Raw genomic sequence first — 22114 nt, forward strand, 5'->3', positions numbered from 1 at the left:
ATGGAGTCTCAAGCTGTATGGTACATTATGACCTCTTGCATCCTAGACTGGCAGGGGCAGAGAGCCATGCTGAGGCAGCACATGTCTCAGGTGGGTGAGACCTGGTATTGCTTAACTGCAACCCATCTCTGTCCAATTAAGCATCAAAATTGGTGATTCGAAGAAGAGTCCCAAATGATCTTCCTCAGCTAAAGAAAGCGCCTGCAACACAGGGACTCAAAGAAGAGGTTGAGAAGCATCAGCAAAGCTCAGGAACCCAAAATTGGAGTAACAGTCCTGTGAGCCAGGGCTCTTGGATTGCAGAGTTGGGGGGTGAGAATTCAGGATTTGAATAGCAGGGGGTGCTGAGCGTCATGATTGAGGTGCAGCAGTACAGCTATGCAGGGTGGAGGTGGAGGACTGCGGTGGGGACGGCAGGGGCATTAGCAGAACTGTGCAAATAACCCAGGATAAGAGTAGCAAGAGATGCAGCAGGTCAGGACTGAGGCACACTGGCAAAGCTGAGGATAATGGTCATGGCTGGGTTAGATGGTGCCAGGGTGGGTCAGGATGAAGGAGCATTGGCAGAGCTCAAGAGTGAAAGAGCACAATCCACTCACGCCATGCCAGCTCTGGAGCACGCAGAAGGCAGACACACTCCACCAACTCGGGAGCACAGCTCAGTGCTAGTTCAGATACAGATTCCAAGACACCTCATTACCATGTCCAATGCATTGCAACAGCACAGTGCCTGCTCCCTCCCCTGTGGCCAATGCATCCCAAAGCCATCTCAGGAAGAAGCCTATTTCAATCTCCAAAACCCTAATGCCACCTCAGGGGCACCCCTTCTGACATCCCCTATTGCCACTTCCAGCACAGATTCCTTCTTTTCCAACCAATTAAATGCAGAACCATTAAGCAGAACTGCTTCGCCAGCTGTCCCCTGCCCCTCCCTAGCATTAGGGAGATTGTACACTAGGCATATGCCTGCTGTTGGATACTCACGGAGCAGCAGTTGGACGCTGTCATCAGCAGGGTGCCAGGAGCTGAGAGAGTTCGGTTGTGCAGATCCTCTGACAAAGATGCGTCTTACCCCAGACAGTACCACCACAAAGCCCCACCTCCCAGCTGCATGGGTCAAGGAGTCTGCAAGTTGCTGTGGTAACATGACAAATGGCTCCCTTGGTCATATCAAATTCAAAAAAGATGATTGCATGACCAGTCTGGAAAATGCCCACCCCCTCCTTCTCATTGCAGATCCTAGGAACTGAGACACAGGACCTGCATCTAACCCAACCCTACCAAAACAACATAACAAACGGGGAGAAAAAAATCCCACAACACCAACACCTCAAATGGAGCCATGAGCAACAGGCAGCCTGGGGGCAGTCAGGAAGAATAAAAGTCTTGCTTGCCAGCCCAGGTGGCTCTCGCTGGCAGAGTGACAATGTTGGTGGATGGATGGAGTGCAGTAGGGCTCACATATTTGGGACTGAAACTGTAGCTCACGAAATCTTACTTGAAAACTTAGTTCATTGGAGAAACTCTGCTGTGGATTGAAAACAGGCTACAAAGGAGAAAGCTAAAAGGGATGTATTGAGTTGGGGGCGAGGTTTAGTGGGGAGCACAGAGATCGCGGTTATGATTGGATTAATTTAACTTCAATTGGAAGGGCACATCAGTACAATTCAGAGACTGAGTCGGAAGGAGTGGTGAATGCCAGAGGACAAAGAAATAATGCAAAGGGCCCTAGTAAGGTGAGAAGCCCAGAGGTACTTAACAGGGGGGAGGAATCCAGGGGTCAGCAAAGGCTGAAAGATACCGGTTGTTTGCAGACATGATGGTGGGGTGTCTTGAAACAGCCAGCAGCAGATGGGCAGGGGAGGCTCCTTGCCACCATAGGAGAAAGCCCTCTACTTGCTGAGTGGCTGCTTCATGCTTCCAGCTCCCCCAGCCCAGCAGATGGGACATGACAGTGCAGGTCCTTGAATACCCAGAGTTTCACAGCCTCCCTCAAGCTGGATAATGAGGGAGGTGGGAATCAGACACATACACAGACCCTGCTGACCCACCCACTCACCCTGGTTTGGGGGTATGGGGAGCAAGTTCCTAGCAAAGATATTCCCAGGCAGACAGGGGTATGGGGGAATCAGAGGCTGAGCCTTGGGGCAGACGCATTCCCCATGCTAAAGGTGGTAGAGCGCACAGGGAGCAACCTCCCTCCTCCTCGCCCCCACACGCACACCTCAAGCTACATGAGGCTGGCACTTCTACCTTCCTGGCTGAGCTCCGCACCCCATGGAGGTGAAAAGGGAAAGGCAGCATAACCCTGTGTAAACTTTCCAGGCCATCCCCCTGATGAGTCATGGCTCTCCAAACAGCAGGGCAAAGGGCAGCAGCTGCTCCAGAGCTGCAGCTCATGTATTTGGCAACGGGCTTCCTGCTGGATCTTGCTAGCCTTAACTAAAAGAACAACTGACCTGAACAGGGGGGAAGCATGTGGCTGAGCCTCCCTCCCTGTTGGCCTTATTAGGAATTAAGACACAACACAACCTCTGCCCTGCTAAATGTCTTCGTTTCATATCCCTCTCCACCCTATTGCAGGGAAAAGGCCACCCCAGCACTGTCCTGGCCCTCTGTCCCTCCCACCCCCGCTGCAGCACAAAGGCCTCATCAAAACATCCCCATCCACCTATCTGTTCTCAGACCACTGCTCCTCTCCAGCTAGCCAGGCATGCTCGGTCCATGGCACAGGAAACAGCTCTGCTTCTGCTGACAATGGCTAAAGCTCACATAACCAGCTAGGACCAGAGAGCTGGAGCGTTTAGGAGCTCAGCATCTCTGAGTCTGATATTGCAGGGGGAAGGGGTTGAGCTAGATCTCGGAGACACAGGGATCATGGATATTGTAAAATTTCTCAAGGAGTACGTGGCTGCTGTTGATGCAGTGGCAGAGGAAACTTTCTTTCTAGATCAGTGCTGAACTGAATGCCTTGCATGTTGTTCAAGGGCACCATGCTGCTGGAGGTGCCATATTCAAGCTGTCTGCTACTCTTTGTGTTAGCACCAAGGGCCCACTTAAGGCCCAGTTTTAATTATTACACTGTGCCCCATCTCCCATTTCAATTGGCAAAGTTATTCTTCATTTCCAGTCCTAAATGGTTGTGCGTTATTAAACAGCTGCTGCAGCTCACCCCAGAACTCTGGGACCCTTCTGGGTGAAGGGCAGCATATACACAGAAGATATTGTTGATGACAGTAGTGCTGCCTGTGTTGGACAGAAGGCCTCCAGCCCTCAGGACCTGCTCAGTGGTGGTAGGTCAGATCTATTTCCATTTCCCATAGACTCTTTCACAAAATTTGCCTTGGTGCATTTCATTACCCAAGATGTCAAGCACCTGGAGGCATATTTGCTCCCCTACCTCCTTTCCAAATGAAATCATGCTCATTTCAATCGTGAGGAGTGTGGCTGAGCTTCCCCCTTCCCAGTGCTCCTAAGAGGAAATGTCTGTAATCCAGCTGCACACATAGGCAGAGCATCTCTGCTGATTCCACCTTCAGCCACCTCCTCTGCACATAACCCTGAAACAGACACAGATTCAAACTCAGCTTCAGTTTATTAGTTGTGTTTCCCTAGACAATGTACAGCAGCAGCCCTTATTCCAGGAGGCTGACCTAAAGAATTCTCTCTTTTTGGTTGATTGTCCAGCTTTAGTTATAGTAAGCTAAATTAAATAAATTAAATCCATAGCTTCCAGCTCACAGGGGGAACAGCAAGTATTAGCTTCTAAAATCCAGGGACCTGCCTAAGGAAAGGACTAAGACAGGCCTGTTGGAATCCAGTAGCACTGAGCCTGGAAGCCTCAGCATCCTTGTCAGAACCATGTGGTGGTGTTACAGGTCAGCTCCTGGTGGTGGAAGGCTTTGAAGAGCCCAGCCAGCCTGAAGACCTTTCCTCACTTACCCCCCTTCCCTGCACAGGAGAGTTTTTTCACTCTTAGGCTGTCTCACTTGGAGTGAGCGTGACTAGGCTGGCCCTTCCACAGTCCCTCTGTACCAGAAACCTACTGGGAATGTTTGTAAACTCACCACCCTGCCCTCCCAGCTGTGGGGAGGGGCAAAGTCTCTGCATTGGTGGTTAGCAGAGATCACAGACCAGGCTCAGACCCAGAGAAGGGATCATTTTGGCTCTTGCATCACAAATAGATTCTACAGGAGCTGAGTCACAGATGCTAATGAAATTGGGATGTCTGTAAAGTCAGTCCCCCTCACCCACACGGATGTTGAACAATGCACATCATACATGTTAGAAAATTAGACAGTATTTTCTCCCATAACCTGTGTAATAATTCAAAGCAACATTCCACCAGATGGCTGGGAGAACAAAAGGGACGTGAGATTCATAGAACCCACACAAACAGAGAGGTGACATAAGAGAAAACCACATGTCCTTATCCGAGCAGGTGGCCATGACAGGGTGCACTCTAGAGAGGGTCAGATAAAAGGATTCTCTTCTTGCAGGTGCTTATCAAAAGGATTTTGGCATCAGCAAGCTTATCCCAGTCCAAGAATGTAAGTTCCCTTTTCTGACAACACACCCTCGCAGTGTCATTCCAGCTCACTCACCAGAAGTCCTGGGGCAGGTTTCTTTCAACAGCAGGAGGATTTAAAACTGATATTTGAAAACTTTCAGCAAAACTAAAGCAGTATCAGTGCAAAAGCTGCTTCAGAGAATACAAAAATTATCTCCCTCCTGGGATTGCAAGGGTTTGGTGTGTGTATCTGGGGGAAGGCTAGTGCTGGTGAATGGTGCCAGATCAGCAGTCATGGAGACTGAAATCCTTTGCTTATCCCCAGCATGAGCAGCACTGAAGGAAGCTACCCCCATACACTGGAAAAAGACAGTGTACCTAACCATGACCAGGAAGGACCCTTCTAGAGAGGAAATCAGGGAATCCTTGGCCTTGTATTGTCAACAAGAAGGGCAGATGGGGTGGTGGTGGTTTCTGGGATATATAGACATCTATTCACTAGGAACTGGATCCAGTCCCACCAATACATATTCAATGGTGGCCACTATATCACCAAACAGTTGCACTCTTCAGTTACTACCAGCCTGGGCTGGATTTGAACCACTGCCTAGAGATGAAAAGCTCCATATATCCAATTACGAGTCCCCTGGCATCCTCCATCCCCCTCAGTACTCACATTTTAATCCAGGCCATTTGAACTACAGTTCCCAAAGCCTTCCTGGTACCAACCTGCTTGAATGTATTCAAGAAAGACAAATAATTGTATGAACCCCCATTGGTAAATTCTGCCTTTCCAGTGTCAGCACCACTACTTATGGCTTTTTATACAATTTTAGTTGCCTGTGCAGCTATTCCACATGTCTATATTCAAATACAGGAGATAGCAACCTGTCCTTAACTAGCAGCAATTTGTAAAGTCTTGATTTCCATGTTTCATGATATTCTTCAGGGATGTTTTACTCAGTCCTTGCTCAGCCTGTTCACCGTTCTCTTCCATCATGTAGTATGTCACAGCACAGAGCAGCTCCTCACCTGAGACGATATCAGGAAGGAGGAGGAGGAGGAAGTAAAGCTGACTCCTCCAGAGAACAAACCACGTATGTTTGTTTGTCAAATGTGTTCTTTTTAAAATATCATCCTGGGAATGAAAACTGTCAGGGAAACAAACCTGCCAGTTCACCGTATATGATGCTCTCAGATCAGTGCTTCAGCTTCATATGTGGACTTGCTACTGTGAGGATCCCCACCAGGGATGAGAGGAGGCCACAGAGCCCAATAACTCCTGGGTTGGTTTTGTAGATTCCCAGCTGGTCCAAAGGACTAGAGAGATCGCAAAGGTTCTTCACTGTGTCTAGCAATAAGGGAGGGTGTTTCCTCAGAGTGTTGTACAGCAGGAGGAGAAAAGGCTGCAACCCACCTGCATGGAAACTGAACAGGTCCTGATCTTGTTCACCACAGTGAGAAGAGTTCTCCTTCCTTGCCTTCTCCCTTTGAGCCTCCTGTTCCATCCGCCAGGAGATCTCATACAAATCCCTGGTCAAACTCATCAGCAGTGAATAGTAATAGCATTTGGTAGCCCAATTCTGCCATTTCTGCTTGTCAACATCAGGGATGAGTCCAACACTCTTCACCCACAGGACTGTGTCACAGATGAAATACAGGACACGGTTGAGGTGGGAGGCTGTCAGGCAGAGACGGGGTACCAGGTCTGGTAGCTGGGTAGTTCGCCTGGCTGCTACCATGGCATGCACCATGTTCCCCAGTCTGAACACTGCAAGAGAACCCAGAGAAGTTAGCATGGCTCACTCCCTGTCAGTTGCCATCCAGTTCTGCTTTTCAACAACTAATTGGTCTTCTGGGCCTTGTATATTTAAATATTGTCTTTTCATTTGAGGGTAACTTTGTATTTACAGAAGTGAGAGGCTGACAATAGTAGAGCCATGTATAGCAGACAGATATGATGCAAGCTTCCCCCATATAGTTTTATTGATGCACCTCAATATTCGCCGGCAGCATTTCCTGCCATTCCAGTCCTGGGACATCCACACAGCTCTGCCAATGCCCGCCTGTCTGTTGTGACCTAAAACACCCTCCACTACTCCAGTCCCATTCTGGGATCTCTTCTGAACGGGAACTAGCGATCATGCTAAGTTCTAAGGTGTAAGTGAGAGAGGATACAGAAAGACACTCTGCTGTAACCTGAAGAGGATTTAACCCAGCTTCCTGGAAGGAAGGTGCTAGTGTACCAGTCCCATTGCACCTCTGAGCTACACCCTTTCTACATTATTCTTGAGGGCTAATGATTCACAATCTGATCAACGCCTTTTCTCAGCTGCACATTTTTAGAAGAATTATGCTACAGCTAGTTCCCTGCCTGCAGGTGTCATATATTTCAGTTCACAGCATGATTACAACAAGTCTGCTTTCACTTACATCACAGCATTGGCTCCACCATGTGTATTTTGAGCAATACTAACCATACAACACAGCAGGTAATAAAGTGAGTGTAATTCTGGTGGGGGAAGGGTGTATCTACTATTCCATGAATACGCAAAATAAGGTCCTGTGATCCAAGGCTGCATGGTAATTTAACTACTTAAAAGCTAGCGCAACTGGCATCTGTTTAGTTGGCATAAGCAATACGAAGAGGGACCATCCCTCCTGATATGGGGTACTTACATTTACGGCCAGAGCGCATGCTAGATTCCAACTTCTTGAGCTTCATTATCACCGTCTCTTTGTCAGCCTTACGCTCTAATAAATAGCTAAGCAACATGCATGTGTATTGGATGGCTCTGGAATGGAAAAAATGAGGAAAATGGTTGACAGGAGACACCGGGACCATTAATTGGGGGTGGGGAGGAGAGAAAAGGAGAGAAAGGAACAATTTCTTCCCAAGTTAGGAACTTCCTATGGACCATACCCATGCGACAGCACCGCACCCAGAGGTATAAAGATCACAGGATATTACTTATTAGGGTCAGCAGTTTACAACATGCAGTGTGAGAAGCGATGCAAATGCAGCGTGAACATGACAATGGGAGACCATGCATCTGAGCAGCAAGCAGCCAATAAAGGGTTTTTTGGGGCACATTTGGCAATGTAAATGAATACTGCCTGAAACATCCACAGGCAAATACTGCAAAAATGCTAGCTTGCAGCAAGGCTCTGGGTCTATGAAGGGACAAAGCCAGTTTAGTTTCCCTGATGGAACAAGATATGGATCAGTAGAAATTTTTTCCAGAGTCTGTTATTTGTATTATGGCCCCAGCAATCACTAAGCAGCAATAGATACCCACTGGAATGGGCAGAATACGGAGAGACCCCATAGAAGGGGTAAGCTTCATAAATTACCTAAACCACTGCTGAAACCCAGCCAATTCTGGGGTGGAACACAGGAGCTGTATAAGCACACACTAACATTACACAATTTCGAATTGGAAGTGAAAAAGCAATGCCTCCAATTGAATCCAGTAGCTTATAAAGGAGAAAGACACAAATGAGTAAAGGAATTGAATCGAACGGGGGTGGGGGGGGGGAGTTTATAGAGGAAAAATAAAGTAACTGGAGATGGATGCTGGCAGGCCATTGGGGCAAATACCCCTTACCCAGGGAAAGTGTCAAGAGATCAGTAATAGTCACAGGCAACAAGGACCTGACTTTTACTTTTCATCCAAAGGCTGATAGCTCCCTACAGCACAGCACAGCACCCCAGCACCACACTGGGTATCATGTCAGGTGACTATGTGAGCATGTCCCCTACTGAGCCCAAGAGCACAGCACCCCATAGCACCGCACTGGAGTCAGCACTGGACTGGGGGAGACTGCACCACATTGAGCCCACACGCCACCAGCCTCCCCAGCACCACGCTGGGGTCAGCACTGACCTGGGGGAGTGTTCCCCCTAATGAGCCCACACCCAGCACCCCGGCACCGCACCAGGATCACCACTGACTGGTGCGGTGCCGGGGTGCTCCCCCTACTGAGCCCACACCTAAGGGTTCCTAAAGGCCTTAAGAACCCTAACCCTAGGGCGGGAAGCCATACCCATAGGAACCCTAACCCTGGCTCCAAGTACCCAAACCACAGGAACCCTAACCCTAGGGTGGGGTGACCTACCCACAGGAACCCTAACTCAAGCTCCAAGTGCCCTACACTTAAGAAACCTAACCCTTAGAGCAGAAGACCTACTGATAGGAATCCTAACCCTAGATCCAAGTGCCCTACAAATAGGAACCCTAACCCTAGCTCCAAGTGTCCTACCCATAGGAACTCTAACCCTGGGGCGGGGCGCCCTACCCATAGGAACTCTAACCCTGGGGCGGGGCGCCCTACCCATAGGAACCCTAACCCTAGGTCCCAGAGCCCTACCCTTACCAACCCTAACCCTAGGGCGGGAAGCACTACCCATAGGATCCTAACCCTAGCTCCAAGTGCCATTCCATAGAAACCTTAATCATAGGGAGGGGCGCCCTACCCTTAGGAATCCTAAAGCTAGCTCCAAGTGACCTACCCATAGGAACCCTAAACCTAGGGCAGAGCGCCCTATCCATAGGAACCCTAACAATAGCTCCCAGTGCCCTACCTTTAGCAACCGTAACCCTAGGGCGGGAAGCCCTACCCATAGGATCCCTAAACCTAGCTCCAAGTATCCTACCCATAGGAAACCTAATCCTACCTCCAAGTGCCCTACCCACTGAAACCCTAACATAGGGAGGGGCGTCCTACCAACAGGAACCCTAAGCCTAGCTACAAGTGCCCTACCCTTAGGAACCCTAATCCTCCCTCCAAGTACCCTACCCTTAGGAGCCCTAACCTTAGGGCAGGAAGCCCTAACCATAGGAACCATAACCCTAGCTCCAAGTGCCCTACCCATAGAAACCCTAACCATAAGCGGGGCACCCAACCCATAGTAACCCTAATCCTAACTCCAAGTGCCCTTCCCATAGGAACCCTAAAGCTAGCTCCAAGTACCCTATCCTTAGGAATCCTTACCCTAAGTCGGGAAGCCCTACCAATAAGAGCCTAACCTGACTCCAAGTTTCCTATCAGTAGGAACCCTTACCCTAGGGTGGGAAGACCTACCCACAGGAACTTTAAACTTAGCTCCATGTCCCCTGCCCTTAGAAACCGTAAACCTAGGGCAGGTCGCCCTACCAATGGAACCCTAACCCTAGCTACCAGTGCCCTACCCTTAGGAACCCTAACCTTAGGCCAAGAAGCCCTACCTATAGCAATCCTAAACACAGCTCCAGTACCCTACCCTTAGGAACCCTAATCCTAGCTCCAAGTGCCCTACCCTTAGGAGCCCTAACCTTAGGGCAGGAAGCCCTAACCATAGGAATCATAACCCTAGCTCCAAGTGCCCTACCCATAGGAAACCGAACTCTAGTTCCAAGTGACTACCCTTAGCAACCCTAACCCAGGATGGGAAGCCCCTTACCCATAGGATCCATAACCCTAGCTCCATGGGACCTACCCACAGAAATCCTAACCATACGGCGGGGCGCCCTACCCATAGGAACCCTAGCCCTACCCTTGGGAACCCTAACCCTAGCTCCAAGCACCCTACCCTTAAGAACCCTAACCCTAGCTCCAAGCGCCCTACCCATAGTAACCCTAACTCTAGCTCCAAGCGCCCTACCCATAGGAACCCTAACCCTAGCTTCCAGTGCCCTACCCTTAGGAACCTTAACCCTAGGGCGGAAAGCCTTACCTATAGGAACCCTAACCTTAGGGTGGGGCGTCCTACCCATAGGTACCCTAACCCTAGCTCCAAGTTCCCTACTCATAGGAACCCTAATCCTAAGGCGAGAAACCCTACCCATAGGAACCCTATCTCCAGCTCAATTATCCAACCCACAGGAACATTAACCCTTGGGCGGGAAGCCCTACCCATAGGAATCCTAATCCTAGCTGAAGTGTCCTATGCATAGGAACCCTAATACTAGGGCGGGAAGCCGTACCCAGAAGAACCCTAAGCCTAGCTCCAAGTGCCCTATTCATCGAAACCCTAACCCTAGGGCGGGGCGCCCTTCCCATAGGAACCCTAACCTTAGCTCGAAGTGCTTTACCCTTAGAAACCCTAACCCAAGGACGGGAAGCCCTATCCATAGGAACCCTAACCCTAGCTCCAAGTGCCATACCCATAGGAACCCTAACCCTAACTCCAAGTGCCCTACCCATACGAACCCTAACCCTAGCGCCAAGTGCCCTACTCATAGCAACCCTAACCCTAGGACAGGAAGCCTTACCCACAGGAACCCTAACCCTAACTCCAAGTGCTGTACCCTTAAGAACCCTAACCCTAGGGCGGGAATCCCTATCCATAGGAACCGTAATCCTAGCTCAAAGTGCCCTACCTTTAGGAACCCTAACCCTAGCTAAAAGTGCCCTACCCACAGGAACCCTAGCCCTAGGGCGGGGTGCCATACCCATAGAAACTCTAACACTAGGGTGGGATGCCCTTCCCATAGGAAACCTAACTCTTGCTCCAAGAGCTCTACCCTTAGAAACCCTTACCCTAGGGCGGGAAGCCCTACCCATAGGAACCCTAACACTAGCTCCAAGTGCCCTACCCTTAGGAACCCTAAACCTAGCTCCAAGTGAACTACCCAAAGGAACACTGACCCTAGCTCCAAGAGCTTTACCATTAGGAACCCTAACTCCAGTGCGGGAAGCCGTACCCTAACCCTAGCTCCAAATACCCTATCCTTCGGAACCCCAATCCTAGTGCGGGAATCCCTACCTATAGTAACCCTAACCCTAGCGAGGGGCATCCTACCCATAGGAACCCCAATCATACCTTCAAGTGTCCTACCCATAGGAACCCTAACCCTAGCTACAAGTGCCTTACCTATAGCAACCCTAACACTAGGGCGGGAAGCCCTACCTGTAGGAACCCTAACTGTATCTCCAAGTGCCTTACCCTTAGTAACCTTAACCCTAGGGTGGGCTGTCTTACCCATAGGAATTCTAAGTCAAGCTCCAAGTGCTCTACTCCTAGGAACCCTAACCCTAGGGCAGGAAACCTTACCGATAGGAACCCGAACCCTAGCTCCAAGTGCCCTTCTCATAGGAACCCTAAGCCTAGGATGGGAAATCCTACCCATAGAAACCCTAACCCTAGCTCAAAGTGCCCTACCTAGAGGAACCATAACCCTAGGGCAGGGTGCCCTACCCTTAGTAACCGTAACCCTAGCTCCAAGTGCCCTACTCATAGGAACCCTAACCCTAGCTCCAAGTGCCCTACACATTATCCCTCGTGCAGGAAGCGGTACCCATAGGAACCCTAACTCTAGCTCCAAGCACCCTACCCTTAGGAATCCTTACCCTAGCTCCAAGTGCCCTATCCTTAGGAATCCCTACTCTAAGGCGGGAAGCCCTATCCATAGGAACCCTAATCCTACCTCCAGGTGCCCTAACCGTAGGAACCCTTACCATAGGGCGGGAAGCCCGACCCACAGGAACCCTAACCCTAGCTCCAAGTGCCCTTCTCATAGGAACCCTAACCCTAGGGCAGGAAGTTCTAACCTTAGGAATCCTAACCATAGCTCCAAGTTCCCTAACCTGAAGAACCCTAACCCTAGCTCCAAGTGCCCTACCCATAGGAACCCTAAGCGTAGGGCAGGAAGCTTTACCCATAGGAAACCTGACCCTAGCTCCAAGTTCTCTACACATGGAAACCTAAACCTAGGGTGGGAAGCCCTACCCATAGAAACCCTAACCCTAGCTCAAGTGTCCTACCCATAGGAACCCTAACCCTTGGGCGGGGTGCCCTAACGAAAGGAACCCAAACCCTAGATCCAAATGTCCTACCTTTAGGAACCCTAATCCTAGGGCGGGAATCCCTACCCACAGGAAACCTAACACTAGTTCCAAGTGCCCTACCCATAGCAACCCTAACCCTAGGGTGGGGCGTCCTACCCATAGAACCGTACGTTTAGCTCCAACTGCCCTACAGATAGGAACCCAAACCAAGGGCGGAAAGCCGTACCCATAGGAACCTGAACCCTAGCTCCAAGTGCCCTACCCAGAGGAACCCTAACCCTAGGGCGGGAAGCTCTACTCATAGGAACTCTAACCCTGGCACCAAGTGCCCTAGCCATAGGAATCCTAACTCTAGGGTGGGAAACACTACCCATAGGAACCCTAACTCTACCTCCAAGTTCCCTACCCTTAGTAACTCTAACCCTAGCTCCAAGTGCCCCACCCATAGGCACCCTAAGCCTAGTGCAGGAAGCTCTACCCATAGAAACCCTAACCCTATCTCCAAGTGCCCTACCCTTAGGAACCCTAACCCTAGGCGGGGTGCCCTGCCCATAGGAAACCTAACGCTAGTTCCAAATGCCCTACCCATAGGAACCCTAATCCTAGCTCCAAGTGTCTTACCCTTAGGAACCCTAACCCTAGGCCCAAATGCCCTACCCAGAGAAACCCTAACCCTAGGACGGGAAGACCTGCCAATAGGAACCCTTACCCTAGCTGCAAGTACCCTACTCTCAGGAACCCTAACCCTAGCTCCAAGTGACCTACACATAGGAACCCTAACCCTAGGGCGGGGTGCCCTACCCATAGGAACCCTAACCCTAGCACCAAATGCCCTGTCCTTCGGAACCCCAATCCTAGTGCGGGAAGCCATACCTATAGGATCCCTAACCCTAGCATGGGGCATCCTACCCATAGGAACCCCAATCATATCTCCAAGTGTCCTACCCATAGGAACCCTAACCCTAGCTACAAGTGCCTTACCCATAGCAACACTAACACTAGGGCAGGAAGCCATACCTGTAGGAACCTTAACCTAAGATCAAAGTGCCCTACCCTTAGTAACGCTAACCCTAGGGTGGGCCGTCCTACCCATAGGAACCCTAAGTCAAGCTCCAAGTGCTCTACACATAGGAACCCTAAGCCTAGGACAGGAAATCCTACCCATAGAAACCCTAACCCTAGCTTAAAGTGCCCTACCCAGAGGAACCATAACCCTAGGGCAGGGTGCCCTACCCTTAGTAACCCTAACCCTAGCTCCAAGTGCCCTATTCATAGGAATCCTATCACTAGCTCCAAGTGCCCTACCCTTAGGAACCCTAACCCAAGAGCGGAAAACCCTACCCATAGTAACCCTAACCCTAGCTCCAAGTACCCTACCCATAGTAACCCTAACCCTAGCTCCAAGTGTCTTACCCATAGGAACCATAACCCTAGCTCCAAGTGCCCTACCCATAGGAACCCTAACCCTAGGGCGGGTCTTACTCATAGGAAGCATAACCCTAGCTCCAAGTGCCCTACCCAAAGTAACCGTAACCCTAGCTCCAAGTGCCCTACCCATAGAAACACAACCTCTAGCTCCAAGTGTCCTACCCTTAGGAACCCTAACCCTAGCCCCAAACGCCCTACCCTTAAGAACCTTAACCCTAGGGCGGGAAGCCCTACCAATAAGAACCCTTACCCTAGCTGCAAGTACCCTACCCTCAGGAAACCTAACCCTAGCTCCAAGTGACCTACATATAGGAACCCTAAACCTAGGGCGTGGTGCTCTACCCATAGGAACCCTAACCCTAGCTCCAAGTGCTCTACCCTTAGAAACCCAAACTCTAGGGCGGGAAGACCTACCCATAGGAACACTAACCCTCGCTCCAAGTGCCCTACCCACAGGAACCCCAACCCTAGCTCTAAGTGCCCTACCCACAGGAACCCTAACCGTAGCTTCAAGTGCCCTACCCAAAGGAACCCTAACCTTAGCTCCAAGTGCCCTACCCATAGGAACCCTAAGTCTAGTGCGGGAAGCCGTACCCATAGGAATCCTAAGCCTAGCTCCAAGTGCCCTACCCATAAGAACCTTAACCCTAGGGCAGGGCGCTTGACCCATAGGAACACTAACCCTAGCTTCCAGTGCCCTACCCTTAGCAACCCTAACCCTAGGGCGGGAAGTCCTACCTATAGAAACCCTAAACCCAGGGTGGGGAATCCTACGCACAGGAACCCTAAGCCCAGCTCAAGTGTCCAACCCATAGGAACCCTAACCCTTGGGCGGGGTGCCCTCACCATAAGAACCTTAACCCTAGCTCCAAATGCTCTACCCTGTGGAACCCCAATCCTAGGGCTTGAAGCCCTACCCATAGAAACCCTAACCCTATCTCCAAGTGCCCTACCCTTAGGAACCCTAAACCTAAGGTGGGGTGCCCTGCCCATAGGAAACCTGACGCTAGTTCCAAATGCCCTACCCATAAGAACCCTAACCCTAGCTCCAAGTGTCTTACCCATAGGAACCATAACCCTACCTCCAAGTGCCCTAACCTTAGGAATGCTAACCCTAGGGGGGGATCCCTACCCAAAGTAACTGTAACCCTAGCTCCAAGTGCCCCACCCATAGAAACACAACCCCTAGCTAGAAGAGTCCTACCCTTAGGAACCCTAACCCTAGCCCCAAATGCCCTACCCAGAGAAACCCTAACCCTAGGGCGGGAAGACCTGCCAATAGGAACCCTTACCCTAGCTGCAAGTACCCTACTCTCAGGAAATCTAGCCCTAGCTCCAAGTGACCTACACATAGGAACCCTAACCCTAGGGCAGGGTGCCCTACCCATAGGAACCCTAACCCTAGCACCAAATGCCCTGTCCTTCGGAACCCCAATCCTAGTGCGGGAAGCCATACCTATAGGAACCCTAACCCTAGCGTGGGGCACCCTACTCATAGGAACCCCAATCATACCTCCAAGTGCCCTAACCTTAGGAATGCTAACCCTAGGGGGGGATCCCTACCCAAAGTAACTGTAACCCTAGCTCCAAGTGCCCCACCCATAGAAACACAACCCCTAGCTAGAAGAGTCCTACCCTTAGGAACCCTAACCCTAGCCCCAAATGCCCTACCCAGAGAAACCCTAACCCTAGGGCGGGAAGACCTGCCAATAGGAACCCTTACCCTAGCTGCAAGTACCCTACTCTCAGGAAATCTAGCCCTAGCTCCAAGTGACCTACACATAGGAACCCTAACCCTAGGGCAGGGTGCCCTACCCATAGGAACCCTAACCCTAGCACCAAATGCCCTGTCCTTCGGAACCCCAATCCTAGTGCGGGAAGCCATACCTATAGGAACCCTAACCCTAGCGTGGGGCACCCTACTCATAGGAACCCCAATCATACCTCCAAGTGTCCTACCCATAGGAACCCTAACCCTAGCTACAAGTGCCTTACCCATAGCAACACTAACACTAGGGCAGGAAGCCCTACCTGTAGGAACCCTAACCTAACATCAAAGTGCCCTACCCATAGCAACCCTAACCCTAGGACGGGGTGTCCTACCCATAGGAACCCTAACCCTATCTCCAAGTGCCCTACCCTTAGTAACGCTAACCCTAGGGTAGAGCTCCAAGTGCTCTACACATAGGAACCCTAAGCCTAGGACGGGAAATCCTACCCATAGAAACCCTAACCCTAGCTTAAAGTGCCCTACCCAGAGGAACCATAACCCTAGGGCAGGGTGCCCTACCCTTAGTAACCCTAACCCTAGCTCCAAGTGCGCTATTCATAGGAATCCTATCACTAGCTCCAAGTGCCCTACCCTTAGGAACCCTAACCCAAGGGCGGAAAACCCTACCAATAGGAAACCTAACCCTAGCTCCAAGTACCCTACCCATAGTAACCCTAACCCTAGCTCCAAGTGTCTTACCCATAGGAAGCATAACCCTAGCTCCAAGTGCCCTACCCATAGGAACCCTAACCCTAGGGCGGGTCTTACCCATAGGAAGCATAACCCTAGCTCCAAGTGCCCTACCCAAAGTAACCGTAACCCTAGCTTCAAGTGCCCTACCCATAGAAACACAACCTCTAGCTCCAAGTGTCCTACCCTTAGGAACCTTAACCCTAGCCCCAAACGCCCTACCCTTAAGAACCTTAACCCTAGGGCGGAAAGCCCTACCAATAAGAACCCTTACCCTAGCTGCAAGTACCCTACCCTCAGGAAACCTAACCCTAGCTCCAAGTGACCTACACATAGGAACCCTAACCCTAGCTCCAAGTGCTCTACCCTTAGAAACCCAAACTCTAGGGCGGGAAGACTTACCCAAAGGAACCCTAACCTTAGCTCCAAGTGTCCTACCCAAAGGAACCCTAACCTTAGCTCCAAGTGTCCTACCCAAAGGAACCCTAACCTTAGCTCCAAGTGCCCTACCCATAGGAACCCTAAGTCTAGTGCAGGAAGCCGTACTCATAGGAGTCCTAAGCCTAGCTCCAAGTGCCCTACCCATAAGAACCTTAACCCTAGGGCAGGGCGCCCGACCCATAGGGACACTAACCCTAGCTTCCAGTGCCCTACCCTTAGCAACCCTAACCCTAGGGCGGGAAGTCCTACCTATAGAAACCCTAACTCCAGGGTGGGGCATCCTATGCACAGGAACCCTAAGCCCAGCTCAAGTGTCCAACCCATAGGAACCCTAACCCTTGGGCGGGGTGCCCTCACCATAAGAACCCTAACCCTAGCTCCAAATGCTCTACCCTGCGGAACCCCAATCCTAGGGCTTGAAGCCCTACCCATAGAAACCCTAACCCTATCAACCATAACCCTAGGGCGGGAAGCCCTACCTATACGAACCCTAACCCTAGGGTGGGGTATCCTACCCAGAGGAACCCTAAGTCTAGCTCCAAGTGCCCTACCCAGAGGAACCCTAACCCTAGCTCCAAGTGCTCTACTCTTAGTAACTCTAATCCTAAGGTAGGGTTCCTATGGGTAGGATGCCCCAAGTCTAGCTCTAAGTGCCCTACACATAGGACCCCTAAACCTAGGGCGGGAAACCCTACCGATAGGAATCCTAACCCTAGCTCCAAGTGCCCTACCTATAGAAACCTTAACCGTAGGGCAGGGCACACTACCCATAGGAACCCTAACCCTAGCTCCAAGTGCCTTACCAATAGGAACCCTAACCCTAGCTGCAAGTGCCCTACCCTTAGGAAACCTAACCTTACCGCCAAGTGCCCTACCCATAGGAACCCTAATCCTAGGGTGGGAAGCCTTACCTAAAGAACCCTAACCCTAGCTCCAAGTGCCCTACCCTTAGGAACCCTAATCCTAGCTCCAAGTGCCATACCCTTAGGAATCCTAAGCCTAGGGCAGGGTGCCTTACCTATAGGAACCCTAACCCTAGGGCAGGGTGCCCTTCCCATACGAACCCTAACCCTAAGGCGGGGCGCCCTTCCCATATGAACCCTAACCCTAGCTCCAAGTGCCCTACCCATAGGAACCCTAACTCTAGGGTGGGAAGCCCTACATTTAGGAACCGTAACTTTAGCTCCATGTGCCCCACCCTTAGGAACCCAAACCCTAAGACTAGAAGCCCTACCCATAGAAACCTGAACCCTAGGGCAGGGCGCCCTTCCGATAGGAACCCTAACCCTAGCTGCAAGTGCTCTACCCTTAGCCCAGCACCCCCCACTGCGCCGGGGTCAGCCCTGTCTGGGGGAGCATGCCCTATACAGCACCCCGCACTGCGCCGGGGTCAGCATTCACCGGGGGAGTGCGCCCCATACAGCACCCGGCACCGCGCCGGGATTAGCACTGACCAGGGGAGCGCGCCCCATACAGCACCCGGCACCGCGCCGGGGTCAGCACTGACCGGGGGAGCGTGCCCCATACAGCACCCCGCTGGGGTCAGCACTGACTGGGGGAGCGCGCCCCATACAGCACCCCGCACCGTGCCGGGGTCAGCACTGACTGGGGAGCGCGCTCCATACAGCACCCCGCACCGCGCCGGGGTCAGAACTGACTGGGAGAGCGCTCCCCATACAGTACCCCGCACCGCGCTGGTGTCAGCACTGACCGGGGGAGCGCGCCCCATACAGCACCCGGCACCGCGCTGGGGTCAGCACTGACCAGGGGAGCGCGCCCCATACAGCACCCGGCACCGCGCCGGGGTTAGCACTGACCGGGGGAGCGCGCCCCATATAGCACCCCGCACCGCACTGGGGTCAGCACTGACCGGGGGAGCGCGCCCCATACAGCACCCAGCACTGCGCCGGGGTCAGCACTGACCGGGGGAGCGCGCCCCATACAGCACCCCGCCGGGGTTAGCACTGACCGGGGGAGCGCGCCCCATACAGCACCCGGCACAGCGCCGGGGTCAGCACTGACCGGGGGAGCGTGCCCCATACAGCACCCCGCTGGGGTCAGCACTGACTGGGGGAGCGCACCCCATACAGCACCCCGCTGGGGTCAGCACTGACTGGGGGAGCGCACCCCATACAGCACCCCACACCGCGCCGGGGTCAGCACTGACCGGGGGAGCGTGCCCCATACAGCACCCGGCACCGCGCCGGGATTAGCACTGACCAGGGGAGCGCGCCCCATACAGCACCCGGCACCGCGCCGGGGTCAGCACTGACCGGGGGAGCGTGCCCCATACAGCACCCTGCTGGGGTCAGCACTGACTGGGGGAGCGCGCCCCATACAGCACCCCGCACCGTGCCGGGGTCAGCACTGACTGGGGAGCGCGCTCCATACAGCACCCCGCACCGCGCCGGGGTCAGAACTGACTGGGAGAGCGCTCCCCATACAGTACCCCGCACCGCGCTGGTGTCAGCACTGACCGGGGGAGCGCGCCCCATACAGCACCCGGCACCGCGCCGGGGTTAGCACTGACCGGGGGAGCGCGCCCCATATAGCACCCCGCACCGCACTGGGGTCAGCACTGACCGGGGGAGCGCGCCCCATACAGCACCCAGCACTGCGCCGGGGTCAGCACTGACCGGGGGAGCGCGCCCCATACAGCACCCCGCCGGGGTTAGGACTGACCGGGGGAGCGCGCCCCATACAGCACCCGGCACAGCGCCGGGGTCAGCACTGACCGGGGGAGCGTGCCCCATACAGCACCCCGCTGGGGTCAGCACTGACTGGGGGAGCGCACCCCATACAGCACCCCACACCGTGCCGGGGTCAGCACTGACCGGGGGAGCGTGCCCCATACAGCACCCCGCTGGGGTCAGCACTGACTGGGGAGCACGCCCCATACAGCACCCCGCACCGTGCCGGGGTCAGCACTGACTGGGGAGCGCGCCCCATACAGCACCCGGCACTGCACCGGGGTTAGCAGTGACTGGGGAGCGCGCCCCATACAGCACCCCACACCGTGCCGGGGTCAGCACTGACTGGGGAGCGCGCCCCATACAGCACCCCGCACCGCGCCGGGGTCAGCACTGACCGGGGGAGCGTGCCCCATACAGCACCCCGCTGGGGTCAGCACTGACTGGGGAGCGCGCCCCATACAGCACCCCGCTGGGGTCAGCACTGACCGGGGGAGCGCGTCCCATACAGAACCCAGCACCGCGCTGGGGTCAGCACTGACTGGGGGAGCGCGCCCCATACAGCACCAGGCACCGCGCTGGGGTCAGCACTGACCGGGGGAGCGCGCCCCATACAGCACCAGGCACCGCGCTGGGGTCAGCACTGACCGGGGGAGCGCGCCCCATACAGCACCCCGCACCGTGCCGTGGTCAGCACTGACTGGGGAGCACGCCCCATACAGCACCCCGCTGGGGTCAGCACTGACTGGGGAGCGCGCCCCACACAGCACCCCGCACCGTGCCGGGGTTAGCACTGACCGGGGGAGCGCGCCCCACACAGCACCCCGCACCGCGCTGGGGTCAGCACTGACTGGGGAGCGCGCCCCACACAGCACCCCGCACCGTGCCGGGGTTAGCACTGACCGGGGGAGCGCGCCCCACGCAGCACCCCGCACCGTGCCGGGGTCAGCACTGACCAGGGGAGCGTGCCCCATACAGCACCCGGCACCGCGCTGGGGTCAGCACTGACCAGGGGAGCGTGCCCCATACAGCACCCGGCACCGCGCTGGGGTCAGCACTGACTGGGGAGCACGCCCCACACAGCACCCCGCACCGTGCCGGGGTTAGCACTGACCGGGGGAGCGCGCCCCACACAGCACCCGGCACTGCGCCGGGGTCAGCACTGACTGGGGAGCGCGCCCCACACAGCACCCCGCTGGGGTCAGCACTGACTGGGGAGCGCGCCCCACACAGCACCCCGCCGGGGTCAGCACTGACTGGGGAGCGCGCCCCACACAGCACCCCGCCGGGGTCAGCACTGACTGGGGAGCGCGCCCCATACAGCACCCGGCACCGCGCCGGGGTCAGCACTGACCGGGGGAGCGCGCCCCATACAGCACCCCGCTGGGGTCAGCACTGACCGGGGGAGCGCGCCCCATACAGCACCGCGCCGGGGTCAGCACTGACTGGGGAGCGCGCCCCACACAGCACCCCGCTGGGGTCAGCACTGACCGGGGGAGCGCGCCCCATACAGAACCCAGCACCGCGCTGGGGTCAGCACTGACCGGGGGAGCGCGCCCCATACAGCACCAGGCACCCCGCTGGGGTCAGCACTGACCGGGGGAGCGCGCCCCATACAGAACCCAGCACCGCGCTGGGGTCAGCACTGACCGGGGGAGCGCGCCCCATACAGCACCCCGCTGGGGTCAGCACTGACCGGGGGAGCGCGCCCCACACAGCACCCCGCTGGGGTCAGCACTGACCGGGGGAGCGCGCCCCAAACAGCACCCGGCACCGCGCCGGGCTCAGCACTGACTGGGGAGCGCGCCCCACACAGCACCCCGCCGGGGTCAGCACTGACTGGGGAGCGCGCCCCATACAGCACCGCGCCGGGGTCAGCACTGACTGGGGAGCGCGCCCCACACAGCACCCCGCTGGGGTCAGCACTGACCGGGGGAGCGCGCCCCATACAGCACCGCGCCGGGGTCAGCACTGACTGGGGAGCGCGCCCCACACAGCACCCCGCTGGGGTCAGCACTGACCGGGGGAGCGCGCCCCATACAGAACCCAGCACCGCGCTGGGGTCAGCACTGACCGGGGGAGCGCGCCCCATACAGCACCAGGCACCCCGCTGGGGTCAGCACTGACCGGGGGAGCGCGCCCCATACAGAACCCAGCACCGCGCTGGGGTCAGCACTGACCGGGGGAGCGCGCCCCATACAGCACCCCGCTGGGGTCAGCACTGACCGGGGGAGCGCGCCCCACACAGCACCCCGCTGGGGTCAGCACTGACCGGGGGAGCGCGCCCCAAACAGCACCCGGCACCGCGCCGGGCTCAGCACTGACTGGGGAGCGCGCCCCACACAGCACCCCGCCGGGGTCAGCACTGACCGGGGGAGCGCGCCCCATACAGCACCCCGCACCGCGCTGGGTACTGAGGTCAGGCACCGGGTCAGGACTGGCCGCGCGGGGGCCCCGGGAATGGCTCCCAGCGCTCTCAAGGGAGGCTCAGGTAAACCGCCCGCTCGGCTCGGGGCTGCAGGCGGGACCGGGGAGAACTGCCGACAGCCCCCGAGCGCGGCAGGGACAGAGCTCAAGCCGAGCCCCACGTCCCGCTCACCGGAAGAGCCGGTCCCGACCCTGAGTCTGGTTGGTGAAGTTCACAAACGCCTCCATGCTGCCGCGGGGGGAGGGGGGAAACCCCTCACTCTCCGGCAGTCCTCGGGCTTGGGCCGCTGGGGCCACTTCTTACTCCGCCCGCCGCCCGGGACACAGACAGGCTCCGCCCCGTGGAGCTGGGCCCGGAACCCTCCGCCTTGGGGCTTGTCTCCACCC

The 22114-nt window shown here is 55.1% G+C and overlaps 2 protein-coding genes across 6 annotated transcripts in view; both read right to left on the reverse strand.

The window, feature by feature from the left end:
* The window catches only part of PLIN1 (perilipin 1), a 20313-nt gene extending 14301 nt beyond the window's left edge, over positions 1-6012 (reverse strand). For 3 of the 5 annotated variants that reach the window (XM_030578333.1, XM_030578332.1, XM_030578330.1), the window contains exons 1-2: positions 5928-6012; positions 3401-3560 (exon numbers count right to left, since the gene is read on the reverse strand). The gene's annotated coding sequence lies outside the window, so the exon portion shown is untranslated. Of the gene's footprint in view, positions 1-984; positions 2650-3400; positions 3561-5927 lie in introns of those variants that run through there. The other 2 variants (XM_030578331.1, XM_030578334.1) reach the window with 2 other exon arrangements.
* On the reverse strand, positions 3567-22066 carry PEX11A (peroxisomal biogenesis factor 11 alpha). Its single transcript, XM_030578335.1, has 3 exons — positions 21900-22066; positions 7190-7305; positions 3567-6281 (listed from the first exon to the last, which is right to left on the reverse strand). Exons 1-3 carry the CDS (start codon positions 21953-21955, stop codon positions 5710-5712), a joined length of 744 nt encoding a protein of 247 aa, XP_030434195.1. The 5' UTR covers positions 21956-22066; the 3' UTR covers positions 3567-5709.
* Positions 22067-22114: the final 48 nt, after the last annotated feature.

Source organism: Gopherus evgoodei, chromosome 10, assembly GCF_007399415.2.
Source record: "Gopherus evgoodei ecotype Sinaloan lineage chromosome 10, rGopEvg1_v1.p, whole genome shotgun sequence".
NCBI lineage: Eukaryota > Metazoa > Chordata > Testudines > Testudinidae > Gopherus > Gopherus evgoodei.